The 25,672-nt window shown below is 30.1% G+C and overlaps 1 protein-coding gene across 1 annotated transcript; it reads right to left on the bottom strand.

The window, feature by feature from the left end:
- Nucleotides 1–203: 203 nt before the first annotated feature.
- LOC114259217 (protein DOWNY MILDEW RESISTANCE 6) lies at nucleotides 204–24,107 on the bottom strand. Its single transcript, XM_028199226.2, has 4 exons — nucleotides 23,710–24,107; nucleotides 22,967–23,214; nucleotides 11,298–11,622; nucleotides 204–1,232 (listed from the first exon to the last, which is right to left on the bottom strand). The coding sequence occupies exons 1-4, from the start codon at nucleotides 23,905–23,907 to the stop codon at nucleotides 990–992; spliced, it is 1,014 nt and encodes a 337-aa protein (XP_028055027.2). The 5' UTR covers nucleotides 23,908–24,107; the 3' UTR covers nucleotides 204–989.
- Between the last annotated feature and the right edge of the window lie 1,565 nt (nucleotides 24,108–25,672).

Consider the following 25,672-nt stretch of genomic DNA (forward strand, 5'->3'; position numbering starts at 1 on the left):
CTGCTTTCTAATTCAATTTACTAGATGTTGTACCAATCAAACCCTTATTAGAAAACCATTTATGCTTATAGACTCTGGGCAAATGTTTAATACTTCCCCTACAACTGTATCAACAATTGCATGAGGCCATTCCATGGACAAATGAACATTTCATCAACATATTTCCAACAAAAAATAAAAACAACAAAACAAAAAAAATAAGATGACCCTGCAAGCATCAACCATTTCATAAATTATGTAGTGTTCTGCCACAATTACAACAATGAACTGAAGTCTTTTACAATCAACTGACCAAAAAAAAAAAAAAAAAAAAAAAAGACAGAGAGAAAAAAAAAGAGAGAAAAAACCAAGTAAGTCACAAAAAAAGGCTTAAAAAAGTGAAGTTTTGATGATTTTATTTGATAAAAATGGACATTGTAAAAACTCAACTACGACTGTCCTTTGAAAAAAACAATACAACTAGTTCTTACCATACCCTCCTCGTGAACTAGGAGATGGGTGCGTGAATTTGGCAGTGGAGATGTTGCTGCGCAGGCTGCACAACAGCGGCTGTTGTGCGGCAAAATGGGTCCATTTTGATAATCCGAACCGTTCACATTTTAGAATACATCAAATAGAAGATACCTGTAAAAAAATCAAATTAATCGGATATCGTTTACCTATTCATCCACACACATTTGTATCTACAAAAATAAATAATAATTGTGATTTAAAGTATTAAAGTAAATACAAATGTGAGTGGATGAATCAGTAAACGATATCCGATTAACTTGATTTTTTGCAAGCATATTCTACTTGATATATTCTAAAATGTGAACGGTTTGAATTATCAAAATAGGCCCCAAAATGGGCCCATTTTGCCGCATAGCAGCCACTGCTGCACAGCCCGTGTAGCAGCATCCCCACTTCTTGTGAATTTGCACTACAACACCTTATTGGTCAATGGTTTGTGAGTTGGTTCAAGCCAAAGGACACAGTTGGACCGTTAATTAGTTCTTGAACAGTTCCAAACAATGTTCTTCGTCTAGATTTCTACTCCAAAACTTCTTGTAATACTCTGCGTATGTGAAATTCCTGTATACCGCTCCAGTTCCATCATCGGTGAGCTCGTTTGGGGAGCTAATTAAGGCGTCATCACACGGGCAGAGGAAAGAGGCTATGGACATCCTTGGTTTATCGGCATTGACAATGGCTCGGTGCCATACACTTCTATATCTGCTGTTACTCAAAGCCTGCAATTTTACTCATATGGTTGATTTTAGTCCCTTTAGAGGTGAGAAAACAGAAGCAAGGTACTATGTATTACAATGTTTTCAGTTTCACATTATGAAAATGCTGCAGATTTTGTTTTTCATGTTGTTAATGCACATTTACAGAATCTCTTGTGAAAGTATTTCTACTTTTATTTTGAACTTTGGCCAAGTAATTTTTGATTTCTGAATTCATTGTTGTACCAAAACATTACAGATTTTGTCTTTCATGTTGTCAATGCACATTTTCAGAATCTCCCGTGAAAGTACTTTTGCTTTTATTTTGAACGTAAGAAACATGGAAACAGACTCATGATATGATATGAATACGACATAAACATGCTAATAGACTAATTTTTAAAAATATAGGACACGACATGTGAGTGATACGAATGAAATATATAATTTTATATATTTATTATATATTATCTATCTATATATTATATAAGCAAAAGAGAGTTTCCAATGAGAACATTTCAAACTCTCATTATAAAATTATTGATTTTTTAATTTATAAAATAGATTAAAAAAAACTATTGGCTGATTTTTTTATTTAATTATTTTAAAAATAATAATTATTCTTTAATTTATGAATTTCAAATGGAAAGATAATAAAAATATTTTATAATCTCTCCAGCCTAATCTCTCTTACCGATTTCCAACATAAAATATTAAAACTTGTTCCTTCTCTCTCCCCAAAAAATCAGATAATATTTTTCATGAGAGTTATGAGTATCTATCCATATGTTATATATTATATTATAAGATAACAAAAAAATAAAAATTTAAAAATTAGATATATAAATAGATAAAATTAATAAATTTAATTTTATTTATTTAGTTAAAATCTTTCTTTTGCCTCTCAATATCCAATTTTAAATTTTAAAAATCTTTAAAGTCTATTTAAACAAATCTAATTTGAAAATATCTCATACCATCATACTTTAAATCAATAAACCTCGCATGTCTATTACATATCTAACTCACATCATAACTTACCTAAATAATAATTAAAAACAAATAGTAACCATAGATCAATTAAATTAAAAAAAAAATAGAAACCCACAACTCCATCTTAAATAAATTGGGAAAAAAAAAAGAAATCACACAAAAATAAAGAAGATAATAATTTATATATGGATCTCAAAAAGATATAACAATGTTTAAATTTGAATTATGATTTAGTAATATAATTATCTTTTTATTTTATTTTATGTATATCTATCAAAATTTTAAATTACTTAATGAGACAAATTAATTAATTTTCAAGTCTAATTTAAAGAATAATCTGATTAGTCATCCCAACTCTTAGACTTCGCGGGCATTGACGGAAGAGCTAACCGATTGGGCTAAACGAGGTCTAAGTTGTTGGAGGTAACATCCTACCACTCTATAAATTTATTTGTTTTTTAATTTTATTTTTTTCCCTCTGTGATTCTCTTTCTCTGTTGTTGGTTTGATTATGGTTTCTGTTTTAGTGAGGTTTATGTGTTTGTTTACAGGTTTGCATGGTAGAGAAGAACTATTAGTGATGATAATTGCAATCGAAGTATCTATGTCCATTCTGTGCCAAGGATTTTGATTGGATTTGTTTTCTTCAATGAAGATTATAAAAAAAATAAAAATAAAAATAAATAGGTATCGAATTTTTTAATTTTCTATTGTCATTTTATTTTATAGAAAATGTGCAAAATTGGTGGGAATTCAAAATTTTACTATAACATTAGATTTTTGTCTAACTAGGTAAATTTATAACTTTTAAATATTATTGTGTTATTTATTTTTATCCTCTTTCTATCTCATTATACCATTATTTCTATTTGCTAGTTTGTTAATTATAATTCAATTAATTGAAAATGAATGTTTAGAATAACTTTTTATATATATTATAGTTAATTTGTTACCACTATAGTTGTATATAATAGCATAATATATAGGAATAATTTCTAAATAAAAATTTTATTTTTTTTATGTGATTAAATAGTCCATCTTAAATAGTATATATAGGAGTTAGATGGTTTTTTTTTATCCCTAAAAAATCAATCTATTTTTTTTTTACTTTTTAATTTTTTAAACATTAGTTGTTTATGTTCACAAAACAAAATTAATAAACACATATCCAAAAGCTACACATTTTTTTTCTTTTTATAGCGATTCTAGTTTAGACCCGACCCATTTGTTATTATGGACTCGGGTTTCATGATTTCATATTGTTGTTCATGTCTTATTTCCCTTATACCTCCTTAAGTTTGGCTATTGAGTTGTATTAATTGCATTTGGAACAGGTTGGTAGCTTAGTTTTCAAACTTTTGTTGCCTAGCATTTTGCTCCTTCGCTCGAGCGTCACTTCTTGCGCTCAAGCGAGCTTTATAAACTCTCAGTACTTTTGCAGGTCCGCAAAACTAGTAGGAAGTGATATTCTATGCTTGAGCGGAACTTATTGTGCTCAAGCGGTCTTGGCTCGAGTGGCCTTTATTGCGATCAAGCGTTAACCTTCCATCTGTAAAACTACTGAGAGTGTGTATTCTACGCTCAAGCGTCACTTCCTGCGCTCGAGTGGTAATTATTTTTGTGTCTGGACCCTCGAGCGTCACTTCTTGCGCTCGAGCGGACTATGCGTATATCAGTTTGTAAAAGTCACTTTTTACATCACTTTTTATCTCTCTCTCTCTCTCTAAACATTTCAAAATCCAAAACCTAGAGCTTCTCTCTCTATAACTTACTCTCTCTCTACAAATACGCCAAGATTTACCCATTTCTCCACCATGCTCCCTTTGTTAAAAAGGTAGAGCTCACCTAGAGCTTCGTTTTCATCTGAATAGAGTTGGATTTCGGCTTCCTTGAGGTTTGTCCACTCTCTCCTTAGTCTTCTAGTTTTGAGGTAAGGATTTTCTACACTCTTTTATGATTTTTAACTTTGCTATTTGTTTTTCATAAACAATCTTGTGATTTTTGGAGGATTTTGAATAAACCTAGGGTTTTGGTTTAAAATAAAAAAAAGGGTTTTCAAATGGATGTATGGAAAATGGTTGTGGGAGTGAAAATTAGGTTGAGTTGTGATAAGATTATTGATTTTGATACTTGGATTGGATTTTGGAAGAAAAAAGAAATTTTGCCCTAAATGTTTCAAATATTTATTTTGTATAAATAAATGAAATTAATATTGGAAATGTGAAATTGAATGGATATTGATATGGATGGTAGTGTTGGATATGTATTATCATTCACCTTGAAATTTGAAAAGTTTATCTGTATTGGAGATTTTATATCTGTTTAGAAATATTTGTTTTGGGCTATCGGTCAAGGATAGCTATGATTGTTGTAGAAATTATAGGAGGATTAGGTGAATTGAAACTAATTTCTCATCCATGTGCATTGAACATTGTTGCTCATTTAATACATTGCATATGTATATGAATTTGAGAAAAATAGGTGAATGTTAGAAAGAAGTGTGTATCACCAAATTAAGTTGGACTGTGTGTCCAGGGTGAAAGTCTCAAAAAATGTGTATATACATGGGTGTCAATTCCCGCAAACGAAATATCTGTAAAATGGCAATAGCAGTGCTTGTAAAGACTATGTTTACATGGGTGTTGTTTGACGGTTTCCTGCAGACGAAATATCCATGAAAGGTTATACTGGTTTGAGATTTTCCTCTTTGTTTTCTATTATGAAGAGCATGACTTGAGAATTATGAATTCAACTGAGCATGACATCGTTTTTGGAAAGAAAATGTAAAACATTTTGACAAAGGCATTGCATGTGCATAATACCTTATATCTTTGTTAAGATTCATATATTGTGTTAGATTATTTCTACCAGGCTTTGGCTCACCCTATATGAGAAAACCATTTTCAAGTGTTGGAGAGATGCCTCCACCAAGGCAGTAACTTGGAAGGATTGCAGTTGGAGCTTCATTTTGTTTACTTGTTGTTAGTATTTTGTTCAAGTCTAGAGCTTTACTTGTATTGGATTTAAATCCATTTTGATGTAACCAAGTACAATCTTGGAAAGTTGTAGCCTTCAGAGCATTTATATTATCTGTTTAACTACTATCTCATATCTTTGTTGTTGGCACATGCTATAGATTCAGGGTTAGGACTTATGAATGTATATTCTCATGTGTCTCTACTTTTGTACAACTGCGTCTCATATAAAGGAAAGATATTATACTCTGATTTATATTGTCATTTAATAGTCGTTATGGGTGGTTTATTGTATTAAATTTTGGGGCGTTACAACTTGGTATTAGAGCGTACCAGGTTTGAATACTTTGTGTACATGGGAAATGGTTATTATCACAATGGGTTTGTCTCGCTTAGCAGAGATGTTTATATGTATAATATGCTTACGTGATGAAATGCTTATATGGTTATATGGGTATAGGATTTAATTCCTAAGATATTGATTAGGTTTACGGGTTTCTAGAAGTCCTATTAAAAGAGCACTTGATCACAATTGTTTCTAATTGAAACTTTAACAAAGCCACAGGACGATCATTATCTAGGAAGGAAATTCGTATGTATTTATCTGACTATGTGCTTATGTGGAGTGAATGTGCTAATCTCTTTTGTTACCTTCATTAGGATGTCAGGATGTGGACGTGGTAGTGGTAGGCGTGGTAGGCCTGGTAGGCATGAGGTGCCATTATCGAATGATGTTCTGGCGCAAGAGGAAAGAGTTAGTCAGGCCAATGTGGCAGAACTAGTTGGTTAGCAAGCCATGGGTGCCTTAGCCCACAAAATGGCCAGAACATTGTGGGAATCCATGGACATTTTCAGGACTGAGAATCAACTCCAGGCCCAAGTAACTGAGGCAGGGCCATCATTCTTGAAGAGAGAGTTCTTTTGGTCCAATCCCAAAGAGCCTTTAAAAGCAGATGAATGGCTCAAACAAATGGTGAAGACGATTGAAATGCTTGGCATCAAAGACGGTGGTTTGAGAGTGACCTTAGCATCCTTCCAGTTGAAGGGAGATGCTGGTTAATGGTAGAAGTTTGCGAGTGGGTGAATTTGGGTGACTTGGGAGGCTTTCATCGATGCCTTCAAGGACAAGTTTTTGCCTCCCACTATGAAGGAGAAGTTAAAGGATCAGTTTTCTCAGCTCAAGCAGTTGAGCACACCTGTGGCTGAGTTTGAGGTTGCATTTACTAGTTTGTCGATATTTGCACAAGAACTCGTGACGACTGAGGAGCACCGTTGTTTAGAGTTCGAGAAAAGGTTGAGGATCGGGCTCATGTTCAAAGTGGTCAGGTCAATGATTAGAGATTATGGACGTTTTGTGGAGGCAACGACTCATCTTGAGACCATGATACAGACAGAGGAAGAGCGGATAAGAGGCTCTAGGAGAAGTTAGGATATTCAAAGGGACAGTGAGAAGTAGAGGGGTTCTAACCCATAACAGTCCCAGGAAGCCCAGTCGAGGTCCACTTTTCCAATACCGAGTTTGGGTCCTAGAAGAGGTGGTCAGGAAGATTTCACTTATTTTAAGTGTGGTCAATTGGGCCACAAGTCTCCAGCTTGCCCGCAGAGAGGAGGAGGACAGCGATCTGCATCATTTTTAGCTCGTTCTCAGAGCCAGAGTTAGGGGAGCTGCTCACTTGTTATCAGTGTAAGCAAGCAGGGCACATGAAGAGGTTTTACCCTCAGTCAGGCAACATACCTGATGCTTCTGGTTCGAGGCAGACACCGAGTCACCAACCTATACAGTCAGCTCAGGTCTCGATGGCCGATCAAGAAATCTCTTCGGCTCAGTCAATACATCAGACTTATGCTCTGAGGGGTGAGCAGGTAGAGTAGAGACTTTCAGGGTGTGTGTATGCTGTTACCATGCTAGACCTAGTATCAGCGCCTTCGGTAGTGAGAGGTACTTTCTTGTTATGCAATTCTATTGTTAATATGTTGATTGATACATATGCATCTCATTCATTTATTTCGTCTGCATTTACACCAGCTTTGGGGTTATAAAATAAAGAGCGAATTACACTAATAGTTTCTATAGTTTAAGGCTTGTACCACTTTGTTTCTTGTATTTTCAATTGTAACACATGTAATCCTAAATTTTGAATCTTATTCCAAATAAGGATAATTGAAAATACTATTGCTCAATTTCAAGGGCAAAGTTGTCAATTTGATAAAATAAAAACTAATTTGACAAAATTAAATGTCAAAAAAATATTTTTAAATTTTTAAAAATTATTTCTACACACCAAAGATAAAATTATATAAAATTAATAAATCATTTACATATTTATTTTTTTTATCAAATTAATTTGTATTATGTGTTTGAATGATGATCATGTAATGGGTGGTTACTAGACTTTTAATGTATAGTCGATATATTTAGGGGTTATTTGGGGTGTCCTAAATAAGTTCACTTTTTGACTTTTTGGACTAAAAAATTGAGGAAAAAAATATGATTGTTTGGGATAACTTTTTGACTTTTTATAAAAAAAATATGTATTAAAAAATTATATAAATTAGTGTATAGGAGAAGATTGGAGGGAATAAGCTACACCATAGGTTGAATTGAGGGACAGCGTTGGCAGTATAGAAGCTGGGGAGATGATTCCCTGCGTTTTGGGCATTAAATTAGAGGTGCTGTCCGGCCCATGGGGCCCACCACGGGTCCCGTTTTGCTAATCAAAACCGTTCAATATGTAGAAATCGTCGAGTACTATATTGTTGTAAAAAATCACATTGATTAGATATCGATAGCTATTTGATCGGATTAGTTTGTTTTCAACCGTTAACTATAATACCATCCATTTTATAAATTTTAACTGATGTGATCATATAGTTACAGCTATCTAATCAGTGTGATTTTTTACATGCATATAGTACTCGACGGGTTCTACACATTCTACCGTTCAGATTATTAAAAAGAGACCCGTGATAGGTTCCCATGAGGCGAATAGCACCATACTATTTGTATCCCAAAATAAGTGTAATTTTTCCCAAATGTCAGCTCCACTGCTTTGCCGCAGAGTTGTTTGAAAAGTGATAATGTGTAAAATTAATTTTTTAATATTTTTTTTTTGAGTGAATAGTGATAATTTTTTAATTTTTGGATTAATTTTTTGGATTTTTTGTGGGTACCCAAACCAGGCCTTAATATATGAAATGTTTTTAATTTTAGATTTTTTGATTTAATGGATTGGTTTAATAATTATATTAAAGTTGTCGCCATATTGACTTTTAAAAAAATAGAAACTAATTTAATGAAAATAAAAACAATCACCTATTACATAATCATCATTCAAACATATAATAAAAATTAATTTGGTAAAAAAATAATAAATAAATGAATGTGCAAACGATTTATCAATTTTACATAATTTTATCATTAGTGGGTAGAAATAATTTTTAAAAATTTAAAAATATTTTTTGACATTTATTTTTATCAAATTAATTTATATTTTATCAAATTGACAATTTTGTCCTTGAAATTGAGTAATGATATATTTAATTGTCCTTATTTAGAATAACATTTAAAATTCAAGATCAAATGTGACAGAATTAAAAAGTCAAAAATTAAAGTAATATAAACCCTAAATTATAGAAACCTTTAATATAATTCGTTCTAAAATAAACTACGGTATAAGTAGTTACGTTTTGTTTTATAAAATCAACTATAAATATGAGTCCATTTTATAAAACCAAAAAGGTTAGTTTGTGTGACTGTCAATGTCCAATTAAGGGGTTTGGAGATACTGTTGTGCATTCCGCACAACAGTTCCCTCTATGCGCCAAAAACAAAAACAATTAGTACAATTAGTTTGTGCCTGTCAATGTCCAATTAAGGGGTTTGGGGATAATGCTACACATTCCCCGCAACAATTACTTCTATACACCAAAACGTTGTCATTTTAATATACAAGATACAAAATTGGTATTAAAATTCGTAGGCGAGAAAAAAAAAAATATAAAATTTAAATTAAATATAAATTTTTTGTAATAAATAATTTCATGTTAAATAAAAAATTAATATTAAGATACCAATAATATAGACAAAAAATATATAATATAAAAGAAAATTAATTTGATCAGTGTTATGTACATAATTAAGCATATTCTGTTTTATTTATTTGTATAACAAGATAATTTTTTTAAATATTATAATAATTAAATTATATACAAAATAAATTTGATAACGATAAAACTGAATACACAATGAAAAATATATAGAAAATAAGTATTTTTCAAATAAAGTTCATCTAAAATTGGTTATTATATTTTTAGTTAATTGTAATTTTTTTTGACATGACACGTTTACACGACATGAACTAGACATAGATAAAAAATGACACGGTAGGATAACACGCAATAATAAAAATATAAAAATATAACACAAAAGTATAAATTAAATAAATATATATAATAATTTTAAATTCTAACACAAAAAAGAAACATTTATTTGATAATTTTAACCTTTTGTGCTAATTATAACACAAACTGGATACGAATCGAAAATGACATGACACGATAACACGAAATAATAAACATATAAAAATATAACACAAAAATATAAATCAAATAAATATATATAGTAATTTTAAATTATAACACAAAAAAGAAACATTCATCTGATAACTTTAACCTTTCGTGCTACAAAAATATAGCTTAAATAAATATATATAATAAATTTACATGATATTAAATTATAGGTTTGAGCCCTAAACAGAAGTAAAGGAATTCACAGAAAAAAAGTAAAAACCCACAGCTTTATATATAATATATATTTTTTCTTGCTTTAAAAAAACATATAAAAAAAATACACCAAGAAGCAAATAGTGAAAGAAATAAGACTTACGAGGAAGAGAGACACTCTGTCTACATTCGAATGAGAAATTTAAAAATCGAACAATACAGATCTTCGAGAGAGAGAGAGAGAGGAAGAAGAGTTTGGGCGGTGGTAGAGGGAGTGAGAGAGATAATCCCATAATTTGTATAGGTTTCTAATTGTATAAAATGATACAGTGAAGATTTTCAAAATATAATTGGTGAGTTGTGATTGTATAAAATGATATAAGGAAGATTTTCACGGTATAATCTGCATAGATTTTATGCAACACATAAATTGGGTTTTTGAGTTTGTCTGAATTTGTGAAAAGAGAGAAGTATTGTGTAATTGAAATTGAGATTTGTGTAGGTTGTTCAAAAGAGATAAAAACCTATAAAAAATAAAAAACAATATAAATAAAAAAGAGGCTAATGTAGCCCTCTTAGAAAAAAGTAAACCCTTATAATGTACCAACTAAGTATGAAAAAAATATTACTTTTAATGATATTTATATATATGATGTACTGGTTTAATAAGGTAATAAGTAAAATAGATATCTTCATAAAAAAGAACTTGCAGCAAAGTGGTTTATAATTTTCTTTCACTTCACAAGGTATGCGGTTCAAGTCCTCTGAACCGCAAATTTTTTAATACCGATGTTTTGCATCTTTGAAATCAATTTTTTAATTCTGATTTAGCATCTTTGACATCAAAACGATGCTGTTTTGGTGCGTAGCAGTAACTGGTGCGCATTCTATGCAACAATATTCCTTAACTCCCAATTAAGCTAATTTTTTGTACAATGTTTTTCTTTACGAAGTTTACAAGGTGAACGATTCGAATCACTGTTGTAACAAAGTGAAGTCTTAATAGATACTGGAATTCAATTTTCTTCACACTGAAAATGTGTGTGAGCAATATACACTTTGTGATTGTTAAAAAATAATATAACTTATGCATTTTAGATATGGAGTTCACTATTTTAGATCAATCATAAATTGTGTATTATTATGTGAACAAATTCATTTTTGGGAAAGTGCTCCTTTCTTTTGAAGCCTGGCTTTTTTTGGCCTTTTTTTATCTGATATATTGTGAAGCTAGAGGCCTTGGCTTTTAAGCAATTTGTCCTTAAACACTTGTATTGAGTTATATTATATTTCTTTTCTTTTTGATAATAAAACACTCACTTACCCAAATTAAAAAATATATATACATATAGTTAAGCAATGGATTGCATGTTTGAAGAATCTAAGAAGTATAGGTTACCTGCAGTTGATCACCAAGGTTAATCACAAAAGCATTAGGGTAGGGTTTGACAGCCATCCACTTGCCATCCTTGAGGACTTGAAGCCCTGCAACTTCAAGGTCTTGCAGTAGTATTGTTAGTGCATTTGGGTCTGTATGCCCTGGCAATCCATATGTCAACTCTGGTTCTGGGCATGGTGGGTAATAGTTCACTGCCATGTGTTGTCCTTGCTCTCCCAACGCCTTCTTTATGTGTTCTTTGTCAAGCCCTAGGCTCTCTGCTATTGCTTCTTGTAATCTGAACCCTAGGTCCCTAACTTGTGAGCAGTAATTGCTGACAATATCCCTATTATCAGTGTGACACAAAATCACATTAGATTAATTCTAATTAAGGAAATTGATATATATATATATATATATATATAGAGAGAGAGAGAGAGAGAGAGAGAGAGAGAGAGAGAGAGATTGGAAAGAGTTAAAATGCCTAAATAAGCACAAAATAACAAAATAGGCTAATTTAGTCAATAAAATAAAATAAAATATCACATTTCAAATCATAATCATGTCATTTTTTCTCTCACAACCATCACATCCAAGCCAAAAATTCTTTTTAAACGGAACTAATTTAATCAAGTTAAATTAGCAAAAAAACAAAAAAAACCAAGCTAATTAGCTCTTCCCCAACAAAGGCATAATGATCTAGGCAAACTTGAATCTCTAGTTTAATAATAAATTAAAAAAAAAATCTCTAGTTTAATAATAAATTAAAAAAAAAAAAAACTGTAACTATTAACTTTTAATTACAAAATTGTCATTGCGGCCTTTTTACAAATGTTGATGATTATCGATTTTGTCCACACTAATAGTTCACCGCAAATTAAGAAAACACTTGTCAATTTCACATAAAATTTTTAGTTTTTGAGGGTGAAAATATATTTTTGATATTTATTTCCGTCAAATTAGGTTTTGTTTTTTTTTTCCCCCTTCAAACCAAACAGACCAATATTACTTCGCTTTCATTCCCTACTATCCAAACATAGGCCTATGTCTGTGAGAGACGACAACAATAACTGGGCCTAAGTGCAATTCAATCAAACAATCTACATCTGTATAGGCCCAAATTTAAATGGGCTAGTATGAGCCCAAAGGATAACTGGGCCTAAGTGCAGTTCAATTAAACAATCTCCACATGTTTAGGCCCAACTTTAAATAGGCTAGTATGAGCCCAGATGATAACTGGGCCTAAGTTTTATTCAATCAAACCTTCCCCACCCTGTTTAGGCCCAACTTAAAGCCCTGGACAGATTGCTCAGCACCACAGAATATTCAGCAATTTCATAAGGAAAAAGTGAAAAAATTAGTTCATATTTTTTTACTTTACCCTTCCCATTTCTTTTACTCCACAAACCTCTATAGAAATTTATAATTTAAATACAACTTTAAGGGTAAATAAAGTTCAACACCAACTGTAATAATCTCTTGCCTTACCAAATAATTACTTACGTTGTGTTTGGTTAAAAGATTTGGGAAGAGATTTGGAAAGAAAAAGAGAAAAGAGAGGTGAAATGAGAATAAAATATACCTATATTTCATCTAGTTTCACACACCTTTTCGCTTTTCATTTTCAAATCCCTCTTTAAATTTCTCAACCAAACACAACATTAGTATATTGAGAATCAATCAAAGTGAATTTGAGACAACTCTTGCAAACAACAAACAAATTATTATAATTAAGAAATTCTCTCTATAGCCAAGGGTTGGAAGCTCTATTTTATTCTTTTTTACTGTGTACTATTGACATTATTGCAAAATTATTTGAAATTTCTCATTTAAATAATGAATTATTGGTCCTAGTTTTCAATATTTTTATTTGGTCACAGGGCCCATGACAATGAAGAAATGCTTTTCATAATAAAAATATTTTATAAACTCAAAGTGTTTTTCTTGTGGTGACGATGGTGCTTACGGTAGTGGGTTGAAATTAGGATACGATGATGACATCTATAATAGTGGTTTTGAGGTTATTACTTCATAAATTAAAAAACATACCACGAATGAAAATAATACGTCATATATTATGTTAGGCGTACGCAGCGTATCTTCTTCAATAAAAAAATGTAATTAATTTTAATGTGTCACACTCTGAATATGTATAATATTTAATTCAAATTACTTGAATGTCAACCTCTACCCAAAAAATAAGTAAATGATTACATATAATATTCATAATCAAATACAATACGGGGATGGACTCTTTATAGTTGGCATCTAAATGAAGAGGTGCTATTGGGCTCACTGAGCCTATATCATGATACATCTTAGTGATTTAAATTCTTTATCTTGTAAACATAATAAAATTTTTATACAAAAAAATTAAAATGATTTGATATCAATAGTCAAACCAAAACAAACCAAACCAAGCCTAGCATTAAGTTCCATCAAATGGGATCGGTCATATAATAAAAAATATATGTATATATTTTAAATAGACGATCTAGTTTTAAAATTAAAATTTGCCATTCATTTTATTAAAATAAATATAGTATGATCATGCAACAATTAATATCTAATTAATTTAAATTTTTTGTATGGATGATCAACTCATTAAACCCTACAAGATCAACAATTCAAATCATCAAAGTAGATCACAAAATGTGCGCACCAAATCCAAGAACACCTATTCAATTTATAGCCAGAGTAAGCTCCACCATGAGTACCATATGACTTTTCTCACAGGCCACATCATTGGCAAAAAGTATTAGAAGAAATTACATAAAAACTGACTCATGCATGGATAGACCATATAACTCTTGTGTTTTTGTTTTAGTTTTTTTTCTCTTCTGTTTTTTCATGTATATAGAAACACAAACAATGAAAACGTATTATTTTATTTTCTTACATACACCTTTACCTCTGATCATTGACACTTTGGATAAATTTCATAGAAACCCTTGTTTTTTAGTAATGGAAGTGAAGTCAAGTATGAGATAAACTGTTTGCGATGAGAAATGCAAGAGTAAAAAGAATCCATCATGTTGATTGTGAAATTTGAGTGTGCTTGTAGTATCTATTATTTGAGAGAAGAGAAATGATAATTTGATCAATTGTTTTCAAAGTTCCGTTGATTGCTCAATGGAAAGTGATGGAATAGAACCACCCATAGTTTTCTATTTTATTTTTTGTGCAAGACAATTTTTAGAAATTCAATAATTTAAAAAATGACTTGTGTTTTCAAAAATATTTGAGAAATTTGTTTATTACAAAAAAATCTCATGTAATTACTCCTCCTCTTTTTTTTGGTAAATTATAAATACTCCCTTAAATTTGCTAAAATACGATTTATCCCATGTAGTTTGGAAAATAACATCTTGCCTCTTGAAATTTATAATTTCATAACAGTTGACTCATTTTATTAATAAATCATCAAGTAAATCAACGATTTTTAATGATGTCAAAATTTTATTTTTAATAAAATCATCAAGTCAATTAACAATTTTTAATGATGTCAAAAATTTATTTCAATTAATAATTTAAGTAATTTTATCATTATCTAAAAAAATAGTTAAGAATTTCATTTGTTTTTCAATTAATTCTGTTAAATAAAAAATTCTGATAAAAAGATATTTATAATTTTTAAAACTATAAAAGACAATTTATATTAAGTAAATCTTAAGAAATGTATTTATAATTTATTTTTTTTATATTATAATTTCATAAATTGAATTTGACATGAATAAATTGACATAAAATCCCCATAAATAAATAAATTGAATTTGACGTCAATCACGTCGATAGTATTCGTGTGCACCTCAGTACAAATATCGATACATAAAGTCTGTTTTTAAATAGCTAAATGGATGACGCAGTCCTTAGTTTTTCTTGACAAGTTATTATAGCACTAAACCACTTGTGCATGCTTGAGAAGGACCTTGAGCAAGACCGCTGGAGTTTTTAAAAAAAACCATGATCGCTGGAGTTATGTGTTTTAGGTTGGGTTTAGTTTATGAATTTTGATGGGAATTTGGAAAGAAAAAAATATGTATAAAATTAAGTAAAATATAAGTATATTTTGTTCATATTTTATTATTATTTCCTTTTTCTCTCTAAATCTTTCTTTAAATTTTTGAATTAAACACAGCCTTAAGTTACGCGAAGTAACTAAGGTTGTATTTAGTTCAAATATATGAGAAGGAATTTGAAAAGGAAAACATAAAGAAAAAATATCGGTGAAATTTAAATAAAATATACTTACATTTTACCTACATATATTTTTCTTTTTCTTTTTCAAACCCCTCTCTAAATCTTTGAACCAAACACATCCTAAATGGGAAGCGCATAACATTGTGTTTCATAGGGTTTTGTTTTGAGCTCATATTGATAATTCGAATTATTTATATTGTACAATTTTTTGAATAAATCATTTATAAAAAAATAATTAATTAGATATTTATAACCCCATAATAAGATCATATTTGTTTTTTTTTTTAAAAAAAATAAACGATTAACATAATTTTGATAATTTATTTTAAAACAATTAGAACTTAATCATGAGAAAACATGTCCAATTAACTAATTTTTTTTTTATTATAACTAATAGGCTTGACGAACCTGTAATATAAACTGTTCAACTCATCAAATTAATTGAAACACAACTCTATGAAATCTCAAAGCATGCTCCTTAGATTCCAATACAATGAGACTACTGTGAATGTTACCTTTAAGCTAATTATTAAAAAATGAATTACTGAGATTGATATTATATTAAAATTTTTAAATTTAAAAAAAATTAAAATTTTAAATTTAAAGTTCAACTTATCACAAGGATCGAATTTTAAAATATATAAACTTTCCTAATTTTTGTGATGGGTGACTTTTGCCTCATACAGTGGGTGTAATGTTCAAACCTTTGAACTAGTGATTATTTGGTGAGTTCGGAATATTATCCTATATCATTTGTCATTTAATGTGTCAAATTATTTTTTAAAATCTTAATAAAAAGTATCAATTCTTACTATTATAATTAATAATTATTAAACCAAGATACCATGTAAATTTGTCGTAAGATCATGAGATAAATTTTTTTCAATAAAAGATATTTTACCTGGGTTGGGTGGGTGTCTAGCTTATAAAATTTTATTTTTCTAACAAATATTATTGCATTTTCTAGAAGTAGTAAAGCTATGCAACACTGCAAGCTACCGTATTAAAACTATTTCGTGTTACAGATAATGCGATAGTTTGACACGTACCAAATAAATAATGCATCACGTGATTCAGTTTTGCTTACGTCAACGCGTACTAGCCATCTGATGTCAATAATAAAACGGCAAAAGCGTGTAGTTTCGTACAGGTGCATCCCACAGTATCACTACCAATTAGTCAAAGATGGAATTCATGTCAATAATGTAATTCACATCATTTTCATGTACTATAAGAGTTGTCACCACCACTGATATTGCACCCAAATGAACGGCTTGGTCGGCCTTTGATGGTCATAATTGAACCGTTCATTTTGTTTAATAATTAAACAAATTATTTATATAAAAAAATTAAATTAATTAAATATTAAGGCTTATTTAATTAAATTATATATGTCTAAAAATAGTAAATAAATAGTATGATTTTAAAAATAGTATATTCATTTTGCTTCTAAATAAATAAAACCGAATTAAATAACTATCGATATTTAATTATTTTAGCTTTTAGCATAAATTCGGTCATCGAGGTGGGATCCATAAAATAAAATTAGTCGGTCCAATTATTTTTTTCCAGAGAAGTCTGACGTGTCAACGACTATATTTGTTTAATGTGTCTTATCACTTATACATGTTCTATGATTTTTATAACATTATTGTTCATTTATTAAGTAAGCAAAGAATTGTAAATTGAATATGTAGAAGTGTTTGTCAAATATTGATATTGAATTACTAGTTTAAAAAATGTATCAAATCTTAATACTTAATTTCAAAAATTTTGACTAATACATAACCTACATAAAATGATACAATTTTAACACTTAGTTTCAGTTCCAGCCAAAAAAATTTGTGGTTTTAGTAATTATTTATATTGCTGAAAAATGAAAAAAAAAATTAAATAATCCACTCAACTTGTAACTAAATAAAAAAGACCTTTTAACATTTGTCAAAATCATTTTTTTTTTCAAAAAAAAAAAGTTATTATAAAAAAATTTCAAACCCAATTTAATTTTTATATGACCAAGTCTTTTTTTTTTTTTTTTTTGCGTGATATTTTTTTACCCATAGTGACATCATTGGTTTACGTCACTAGATTGCGTCATGGCCAATAACTCAAGAGTGGAGAAAGATATTTGAGTGATGATGGCACATGACCCGCACGGATTTGTAGGTACGACGAAGGGATAATTAGGAATGAAAGTTTGGGTTGGGTTGAGATTATTTTAATTACAAAAAAAATATAATAAAGTTTTTAATAATTATTTTATTTTATTTTTTATAAAAGTTAAAAAAATTAAAAAAATTCATCATAAATGAAATTTTTTAATCTCAGACTACAATGGTTAAAAAGTCAAAAAAATAACTCATATTCCATACGAAGGCTTATCCAGTAATTTCGAATATAAATACGTAATATTTTATAATATTATAATTAATAAAAAAGTTAAATAAATGTTGTATTGTATTAAATGATTGTGAAATATAAAAAAATATATTAAATAATGATTAATTAAAAATACCAACACAAGTATTCTATAATTTTTCCAAAAACATATTCAACATAGTTATGTAAAATATTTCGGTACATCAGAATAAATTATGTACAATATTTGAATATAGCTCAATCTGACTAACTTTTTTTTTTAATTTCAAAAAAATAAAATAAAAATAAATTAGTGAAGAGTAATTTTTAATTAAATATATTTTACATTTATTTTTAATGTTCAAAATTACCCATAAGTCAATTCTCCATGCAATAAATTTTAAAGTATATTTAATAAAAAAAAAAGTAGAATGAAAATAAAATTTTCATAACTTATAAAGTTAATTTTTCATTATAAAATTGTCAATTACCGCCTCCGGTATAAAATTTATAATAACTTGTCGTTTAATAATTAGAAAAATGAGGGTCTTGTTTGTCAACTACACATTCTAATTAAAAAGTTAATATAAGTTATTACGTCACTCTCTCTATTTTTATGTACATATTTTTATAAAAAATTAAAAAATTATTAAAATAACATGTTTTTACACGAGACGAAGTATCGGAAAAAGTCATAACGGACAAGAAGTAACATATAATTGGTCACAACTTGAGTTTCATAGGTGGGATAAAACACCGGTCAAATTTTACTGTTCGATTTTGGAAGTGTTTGATTGTTGAATCTTGAAATCTTGAACCTTTATGATACCATTATTTTTTAAAATTATTACTTTGGAAGTGTTTGATTCTTCAGCCTTGAAATCTTGAACTTCGGACAAAATGATGATACCACTTTTTATTTAAAAACATTTACAGACCGCGTCATAGCCGGCTTTGTTCTATTGAGCTGCCTATTTTTCTCGACAATGCTTTTTTAAATGGTTTTAATTTTAGAAGAATTGGCACTTCTGATACTGTTTTTGTCTCCTTTTATGTCCAAGTAGAATTTTTGTACAATTGTGTTACAAATACAAAATAATTTTACAAAATACAATATAAATGTAAGAGAAACTATAAGTCCTACACTCTATCATGTACAAAACCTACGACTTAGTTTATATTTACATCTCATTCTGTAAAAATTAATATGTACACTTAAATGTACTGATGATTGCAAAACCAATAAAATCAAACTAGCAAAACAAAGAAACAAAATCTACGTCTTAGTTTATATTTATGTCTCGTTTTTGTAAAAATTGATATGTACACTTAAGTGTACTGATGATTGTAAAACCAATAAAAACAAACTAGCAAAACAAAGAAACTAACGCTGCTGAAGATAGGCAGGCCAAAGCACACTCTTGGAAATTATCACATCAAAAAAAATGAAAAATAACAATTTAATGATAGTGTTTACAAAAATAATTATAAATTTATAAAAATATTTGTGATTTTAATTATTAATAGTTATAAAATTTATCACTATAATATATATATATATATATATATATATTAAACTTACAATGAATTATGATTTTCAATAAAACAAAGCATAAAGAGAGATTTCTTTTTATGATTAGTACGGATTGAGTTCTCTCATGTTAACTATATCTCAACATGAGAGAGTGTTTGAGTTTGGTAAAGTTATTTTAGAATTAATTTTGATAATTCAAATTATTCATTTTTTAAAACTTGTTAAATAAAATATTTATATAAAAAATTAAAATAATTAGATATATAATTATATGTTTGAATTAAATTTATACTACTAAATACAGATGACTATTCTTGAAATTAAATTTGTTATCTATTTTTTTTAAATAAATATAATTCAAACATATAAATACTAATACTAAATTAACTTAATAACTTAAGAAAAGTTAAATCCTAATATATTATCAATAAAGCTTGAGGGCTCGAAAATTTCAGGGCTCGATTGGCCCGAAATTGAAAACGACGCTATTATCATTTTTTTTTCCCTCTCCTTAAACAGGGAGAACAGAAAAGAGAGAAGGGAGAAAGAAGAAAGGAGAAGGGAGAAGAGAGAGAGAAGAGGGAGGAAGAGAGAAGAGCAACGGCGTAATGGAGACGACGGGACGACGGAGCAATGGCGTGATGGAGTGATGGCGACGACGGGACGACGGCCTGTGTGTGTGTATACACAGATTTGTGTATACATACAGAGCAATGGCGATGGGCGACGGTGGTGGCTTCTTCCTCCTCTCCTTTCTTTGTTCTTCTTTTTTTTTTTTTATTTTGATTTTGATTTTGGTGATCTGTTCTTCTCAATTTCTCTGCAAATTGGTGATCTATTCTTGAGTATTGGTGATCTGTTCTTCTCTATTTCTTAGATTTGGTGAAAAAACCTATAATTTTTTTTGAGTTTGTTTGTTGAATTTCCGGAGCAGCAGAGCAGAGATGGAGGAAAGAAGAAGAGGGTGAAGGAAGAAGAAAATGGGGGAAAAAAAAAATCTCAAACGACGTCGTTTGAAATTTTGGGGCAGTCGAGCCCCTTAACATTCGGGCTACGTAGCACGTTTGATATATTATATCGATGTAGTACAGTACTACTAACTTTGTTAAAATATATATATATATATATATATATATAAAGTATAGCTCTATTGATGTGTTGATTGATTTAGTCCCCGTTTAGTAAATATTTTGAGGTTAAAAAAAAGTATAAAAAGATAAAATAAATTATATAAATTAATAAAATAAAATGTCACATTCAAATCATAATTGTTATAATTTTTCTCTCACAAAATATAAAAAAGTCCAAAAATAAAAACCAAACGACACTAAAAAGTTAGGCTAAAAAAGTCTCAACACAAAAAAGTTAGTTACTGTAACCAATGCTAAACGAAGCTTTATTGAATGAAATTAAAAAGGAAAGATAAAAACAATTTGAAAAATCATGAAAAAAATTATCACTTTACCTACAAAAAAATTAAAATTTTAGGGACCAAAATTTATGAACAAAATTATTTTTTAGGGAGCAAATATTTTTTTTTGTAAAAAGTGTTGTTATTATATTTTTAGCAACGAAAATTTGACATTAGTGATGAATTATTATCTTTTAGGACCAAATTTTTTGTCTTAAAAAATAAACTTTTTTTAGACCAGATTATTTTGTCCCTAAAAATGTATTTATTAGTGACATTTTTAAAAATTTTGTCACTAAAAACCTTATTTTTTATTTTTCGGGACGACTTTTTAACGACTATCCTCATATCGACAAAAATTAGTCCCTAAATGTCTTTTACAATAAAAATTTCCATTTTAGGAACCAAAAAATTTAATCTCCAAAACTCTTATATAGTATAGTGTTAATTATTAAAGTTAATAAGTTTTACCATTAATTTGTAGTTTTTTTTGAACTTTCCAATGAACTGTAATTTTTCCTTTTACTTATTTGTTTACGTCACCTATATGTTTACATAACATATCTATCTATGTATTTGCTATTTGTGCATATTACTGTCACCATTAACTACTGCCTGCTGGTGACTAACAATCTAGAAATAGTGGGTAAAAACATAATAAAATTATCTTTCAAAATAATAATTTTTCATTTTTATCAAACTATCTTATTAACCATATCATTACAATCAATACAAAACAATGACCTTCTCAACAATTTTTCTTTAAATTTAGGCCACAATTAAATTAAACTTTGAGTGTGCACAGTCGAAATGCTATAATGAAAGTGCAAACCGAATTCATGTTCCATGTTTAAAAAATGCAAATAAAAAAGGTGGGGTCTCAATTAAAAGCACATTTTGACACATTTGGGCGGACCTAATTTGTCCACTACAAAAAGTTTTATTTATTTATTTATTTTACTAATAGGTTGTTTTGAGAAATTAATTAAAAATTAATTTTTTAATTTTTTTTAAAAATAATGTAAAAAATGTATAAGTCAAAATAAATTAAAAATTAAAAAATAACTTTTTACTATCTTTCAAAAAGATGCTATAGCATTGTTACATCTGAATCTGAATTAGCACGTGTGAAAGTAAAGTTACATGTGAAATCTATTAGGATCAAATTCTCCCAACCAAAAAGCTTATATTTATGAGAGAAAAATCACTGTAAACCAGAAAAAGAGGATAGTTGTCTCCAATTCTCACTTCTGTATTCCGTAGATGATATAAGATCATTTTTTTTTCAAAATTTTTTACATAAATAACTCAGTAAATCAATAAATAAATATTTAAAAAAAACACTACAGAAAAAATATTAAAAGTAATCTGAATTCACAAATGATACGTAATCTTTTTTACGGCAAAAGTGCGGCTTACTATTTGTCCTATTATTAGGTGTTAGGTTGAGGATCGAATACGTAAAATTCGTAATTTAATTTGATCCAGTCTAATTTGATAAATTTGGATTAATTTTTGAATTCGTGATTTAATTTTGAATTGAAAAATTATAAATTCATAGTTTACGGATTGATTCTGGATTCAACCTTATAGTTACGGATTAGAATCGATCCAAACAATATACAAATAACTTATGTTTATGTTATATACCCTTTCGTCTAGTATCTTTTTTATTGTTTTGTTTGTTAGTTTTTAGTTTTAATTTATAATGGTCTAAATACTTATGGTAGAAGTAGTTTTCTTATGATTGTTTAAATTCTAAAACTCTATGTTGTTATTATGGAAAGACATGCTACTATTGTGGAATTAATGTGATACTATGTTTATGATTTTATGAAATTAAAATGTTATATATATTTTTTTGTTATTTAATTATATGAATCAATAGTCCTAAACCGATCCAATCAGTATTTAAATGAATTGGTTCGGATTAATTCCGTAATTTAAACCAATTAAATTAATTTTAATTTTTCAAAAATCATAAATGACAGATTAATCTTAATTTTACCTTAATCCGGACTATAATTACCCTCTTAGGAGCCATCCCTATTTTGAAATTGTCTTTCTTTTTAATTTTTTATTATGTCCCTTTTATGTCGAGAAAAAAATAAAAATTGAATAAATTAATTGTAAATATGTGAGAGAGAGAGAGAGAGAGAGAGAGAGAGAGAGAGAGAGAGGTGTTACTTGAAGGAAGGGGGATTGGAAGGCCACTCAGGCACATACTGATCAAGAGGATAACAATGGAGTCTGAGATAGTCTCTCCAATTGTGAACCTTTTCCTTCTTCACATTAAAACTCGTTGATAGTCTCATCGTCTTCGACGGGTCGTCCGAGTAGAGCTTCATCTTCTCCTCCACTGATAAATTGAAAAACTCATTCGAGACTTGTAGCATTTTCTCCACTACTTCCATTGATACTCCATGATTTATCACCTACAACAATTAGAGTTTAGGCTTAAGAATTGTCATTGTTGCGTTCGATCTCATCTCGTTCACTCGATTCAGTAAACTCTCAATCAATAGGTCCAAAGGATCTTATCGACGTCTCCACCATTTTATAAAAAAAGAAAAGAAAAAAACAAGTACAATATATATGTATATGTAATTAAAAACCAATTCACTAAATTTTGAGAGGGTATTTTGATGTGTAAAGTCCTAAATTTGAGTATATGAAGAGATATCGATTTGTGCAATAATTAAATTATTAATTCACTAATATATACTTTATAAAAAATAAAAAAAAAAAGAAGAAGAAAGAAAAGAAAAGAAAATGTCTAATAACATATAAATCGATTATAAAATCAGACTTTATTTATATAAAATTTTTCTCTTTTGTAGGTGACACGTCTATAGAAAATGATTGTCTAATTCTATAATTAATTTTTATATGAGTTAAATAACTTAAAACAAAAGGGGATGAATAAAAACCTGGAAAAATCCATAGAATCGACAAGCCTGGCCTATTTGGTGGACTATTAAGCTTCTATCTTCACAACCCAAGTCAATTATCGGAACGTTTTGGCAGTCTTCCACTTCGGACAGTTTCGGCCTCTCTGACTCCGGCCTGACATAACTTTCAGGCAAGCTCGTGTACCTGATTCCAGTGGAGATGACCTTTGTATCCATGGATTCCGGCAGATCACCAGAGAGAAAAGATTGGGCTATGAGCTTATGCGGTATGTAACCTGTTAATGAAGCTGATCACTCAACTTGCAAGTTGTGTTCAAGATGCCCAAATATATATAGAAAAATCACAGGCACATAGAATTCTATTATAAAATTAGACACAATCCTCTCAAATAATTAGACCTATTCATGTGTAGGTCTTGAATTATATATATATATATATATATATATATTAACGAATCACGTATACAATACATGTGTAATTTAAAAATATATATATATATATAATAATATAAAAATAATGATAAAAAAAATACATGTGTGGGGATATATTTTCTGAGTACCAATACGTGGTTAAGGTGACGCCGACGTGTAAGCCGAGGTGCCACGTGTCCTAGTTGTGACTCCGACGTGATCTTGGCTAGGCCAAAGTTATCTCCGAAAATATCAGAATTCAGGATAAACTGATAAGGGACAAGAGTCCTAGAATGAGGAAGGAACTCAGCCTGGATAAGAATAAAGCTTTTAGGGAGTTTATCTTTATCTATTGGAGAGTCCAGGATAAGCACTGAGCTGAAGTCCATTGAAGTTAGGCTTCTATTGAGACTAGGATTGAGTTGGCTATAAAAGAGAGGCACCCTCAATGGGTCGAAGGTATGCAATTTATATTCTGAATAGTGAGTTAAGCACTATTGATTATCTTTGAGAGATATTTTACTGACTTGATCGTCGGAGTGCTCCCGGGTGGACTAGCCACCGCTGGAATCTCTTCTTTCTGTTACAGGTCATTTAGGCGCCATCTATTCTGCCAGTGCTCTCCAGTTGAATACTAGTTTGACAGTGTGGTCGGAAATTGACACACACAATTTGACGCCTTCTGTGGGAAAGAAATGAGAATAGATGGCCAGCGACGAACAGAAGGATAAGGTTGGGAACGAAACTCCTGCTGGGAACGGTAAACACGTTGACCCTAACATGGAGGAAGATGGTTGCAACGAGAAGACTCAGGACCAGAACCACGGCAAGAAAGACGTCGGCCAAGAGGGCGACGTACCAAAGAAATCGGATCGGAGCGGGTATTACAACGAGGACAACCTCCAGGTATGGAAAGATAGATGCTTCTGGAGGGACAAAGAGGTGAAAGAGATGGCGAACAAATTGGCAGACCTGCAATCGGTCGTCAATTTCATGATGCAAAACAACGTCATGCAGCCACCGTTCCCGCTGCAGGACACGCCGATTCCAGCGGCCAATGCCTAGAAGGGAGGACAAAAAACTATCCCTGTAGCCCCCCAGCACACCAGGAGCGAAAAACACTCTCACCGGCTTTCAAGGGAGGTCGGGCTAGGAGAGTCGAGGAGGGAAGAATCTCGAAGGACACATCGCACCAAGGAAGCAAACGCCAGAGAACATCGGCATATTCAAAGGCAGGAGCTGCGCTTCGACACAACTAATGGAGAAAGGTCGAAAAGGGCTCACAATGATGTTGAGAGTAGTGCACCGAAAAGACTGAAGTCAGGAGATAGCCGAGCTCCTGGGCGGACCAAAGAGGACTTGAGAGATTACCTCAAGAGGAAGCAACAAAATACTGAGATAACTTCCCCTGTTAAGCCGAGAACACCATGCTCGGTGGAGTTGGACAAATTTGAGGCTCCGAAAAGATTCAGTATGCCGAGGTTCCAGATATACGATGGTTAGTCGGACACCAACTTTCACGTCGGATTATACCTAAACTCGATGGCATTGTACACTGGGAATGAGCCGT

The sequence above is a fragment of the Camellia sinensis genome, chromosome 8 (assembly GCF_055761805.1).
Source record: "Camellia sinensis isolate YWXY chromosome 8, ASM5576180v1, whole genome shotgun sequence".
Lineage (NCBI taxonomy): Eukaryota > Viridiplantae > Streptophyta > Magnoliopsida > Ericales > Theaceae > Camellia > Camellia sinensis.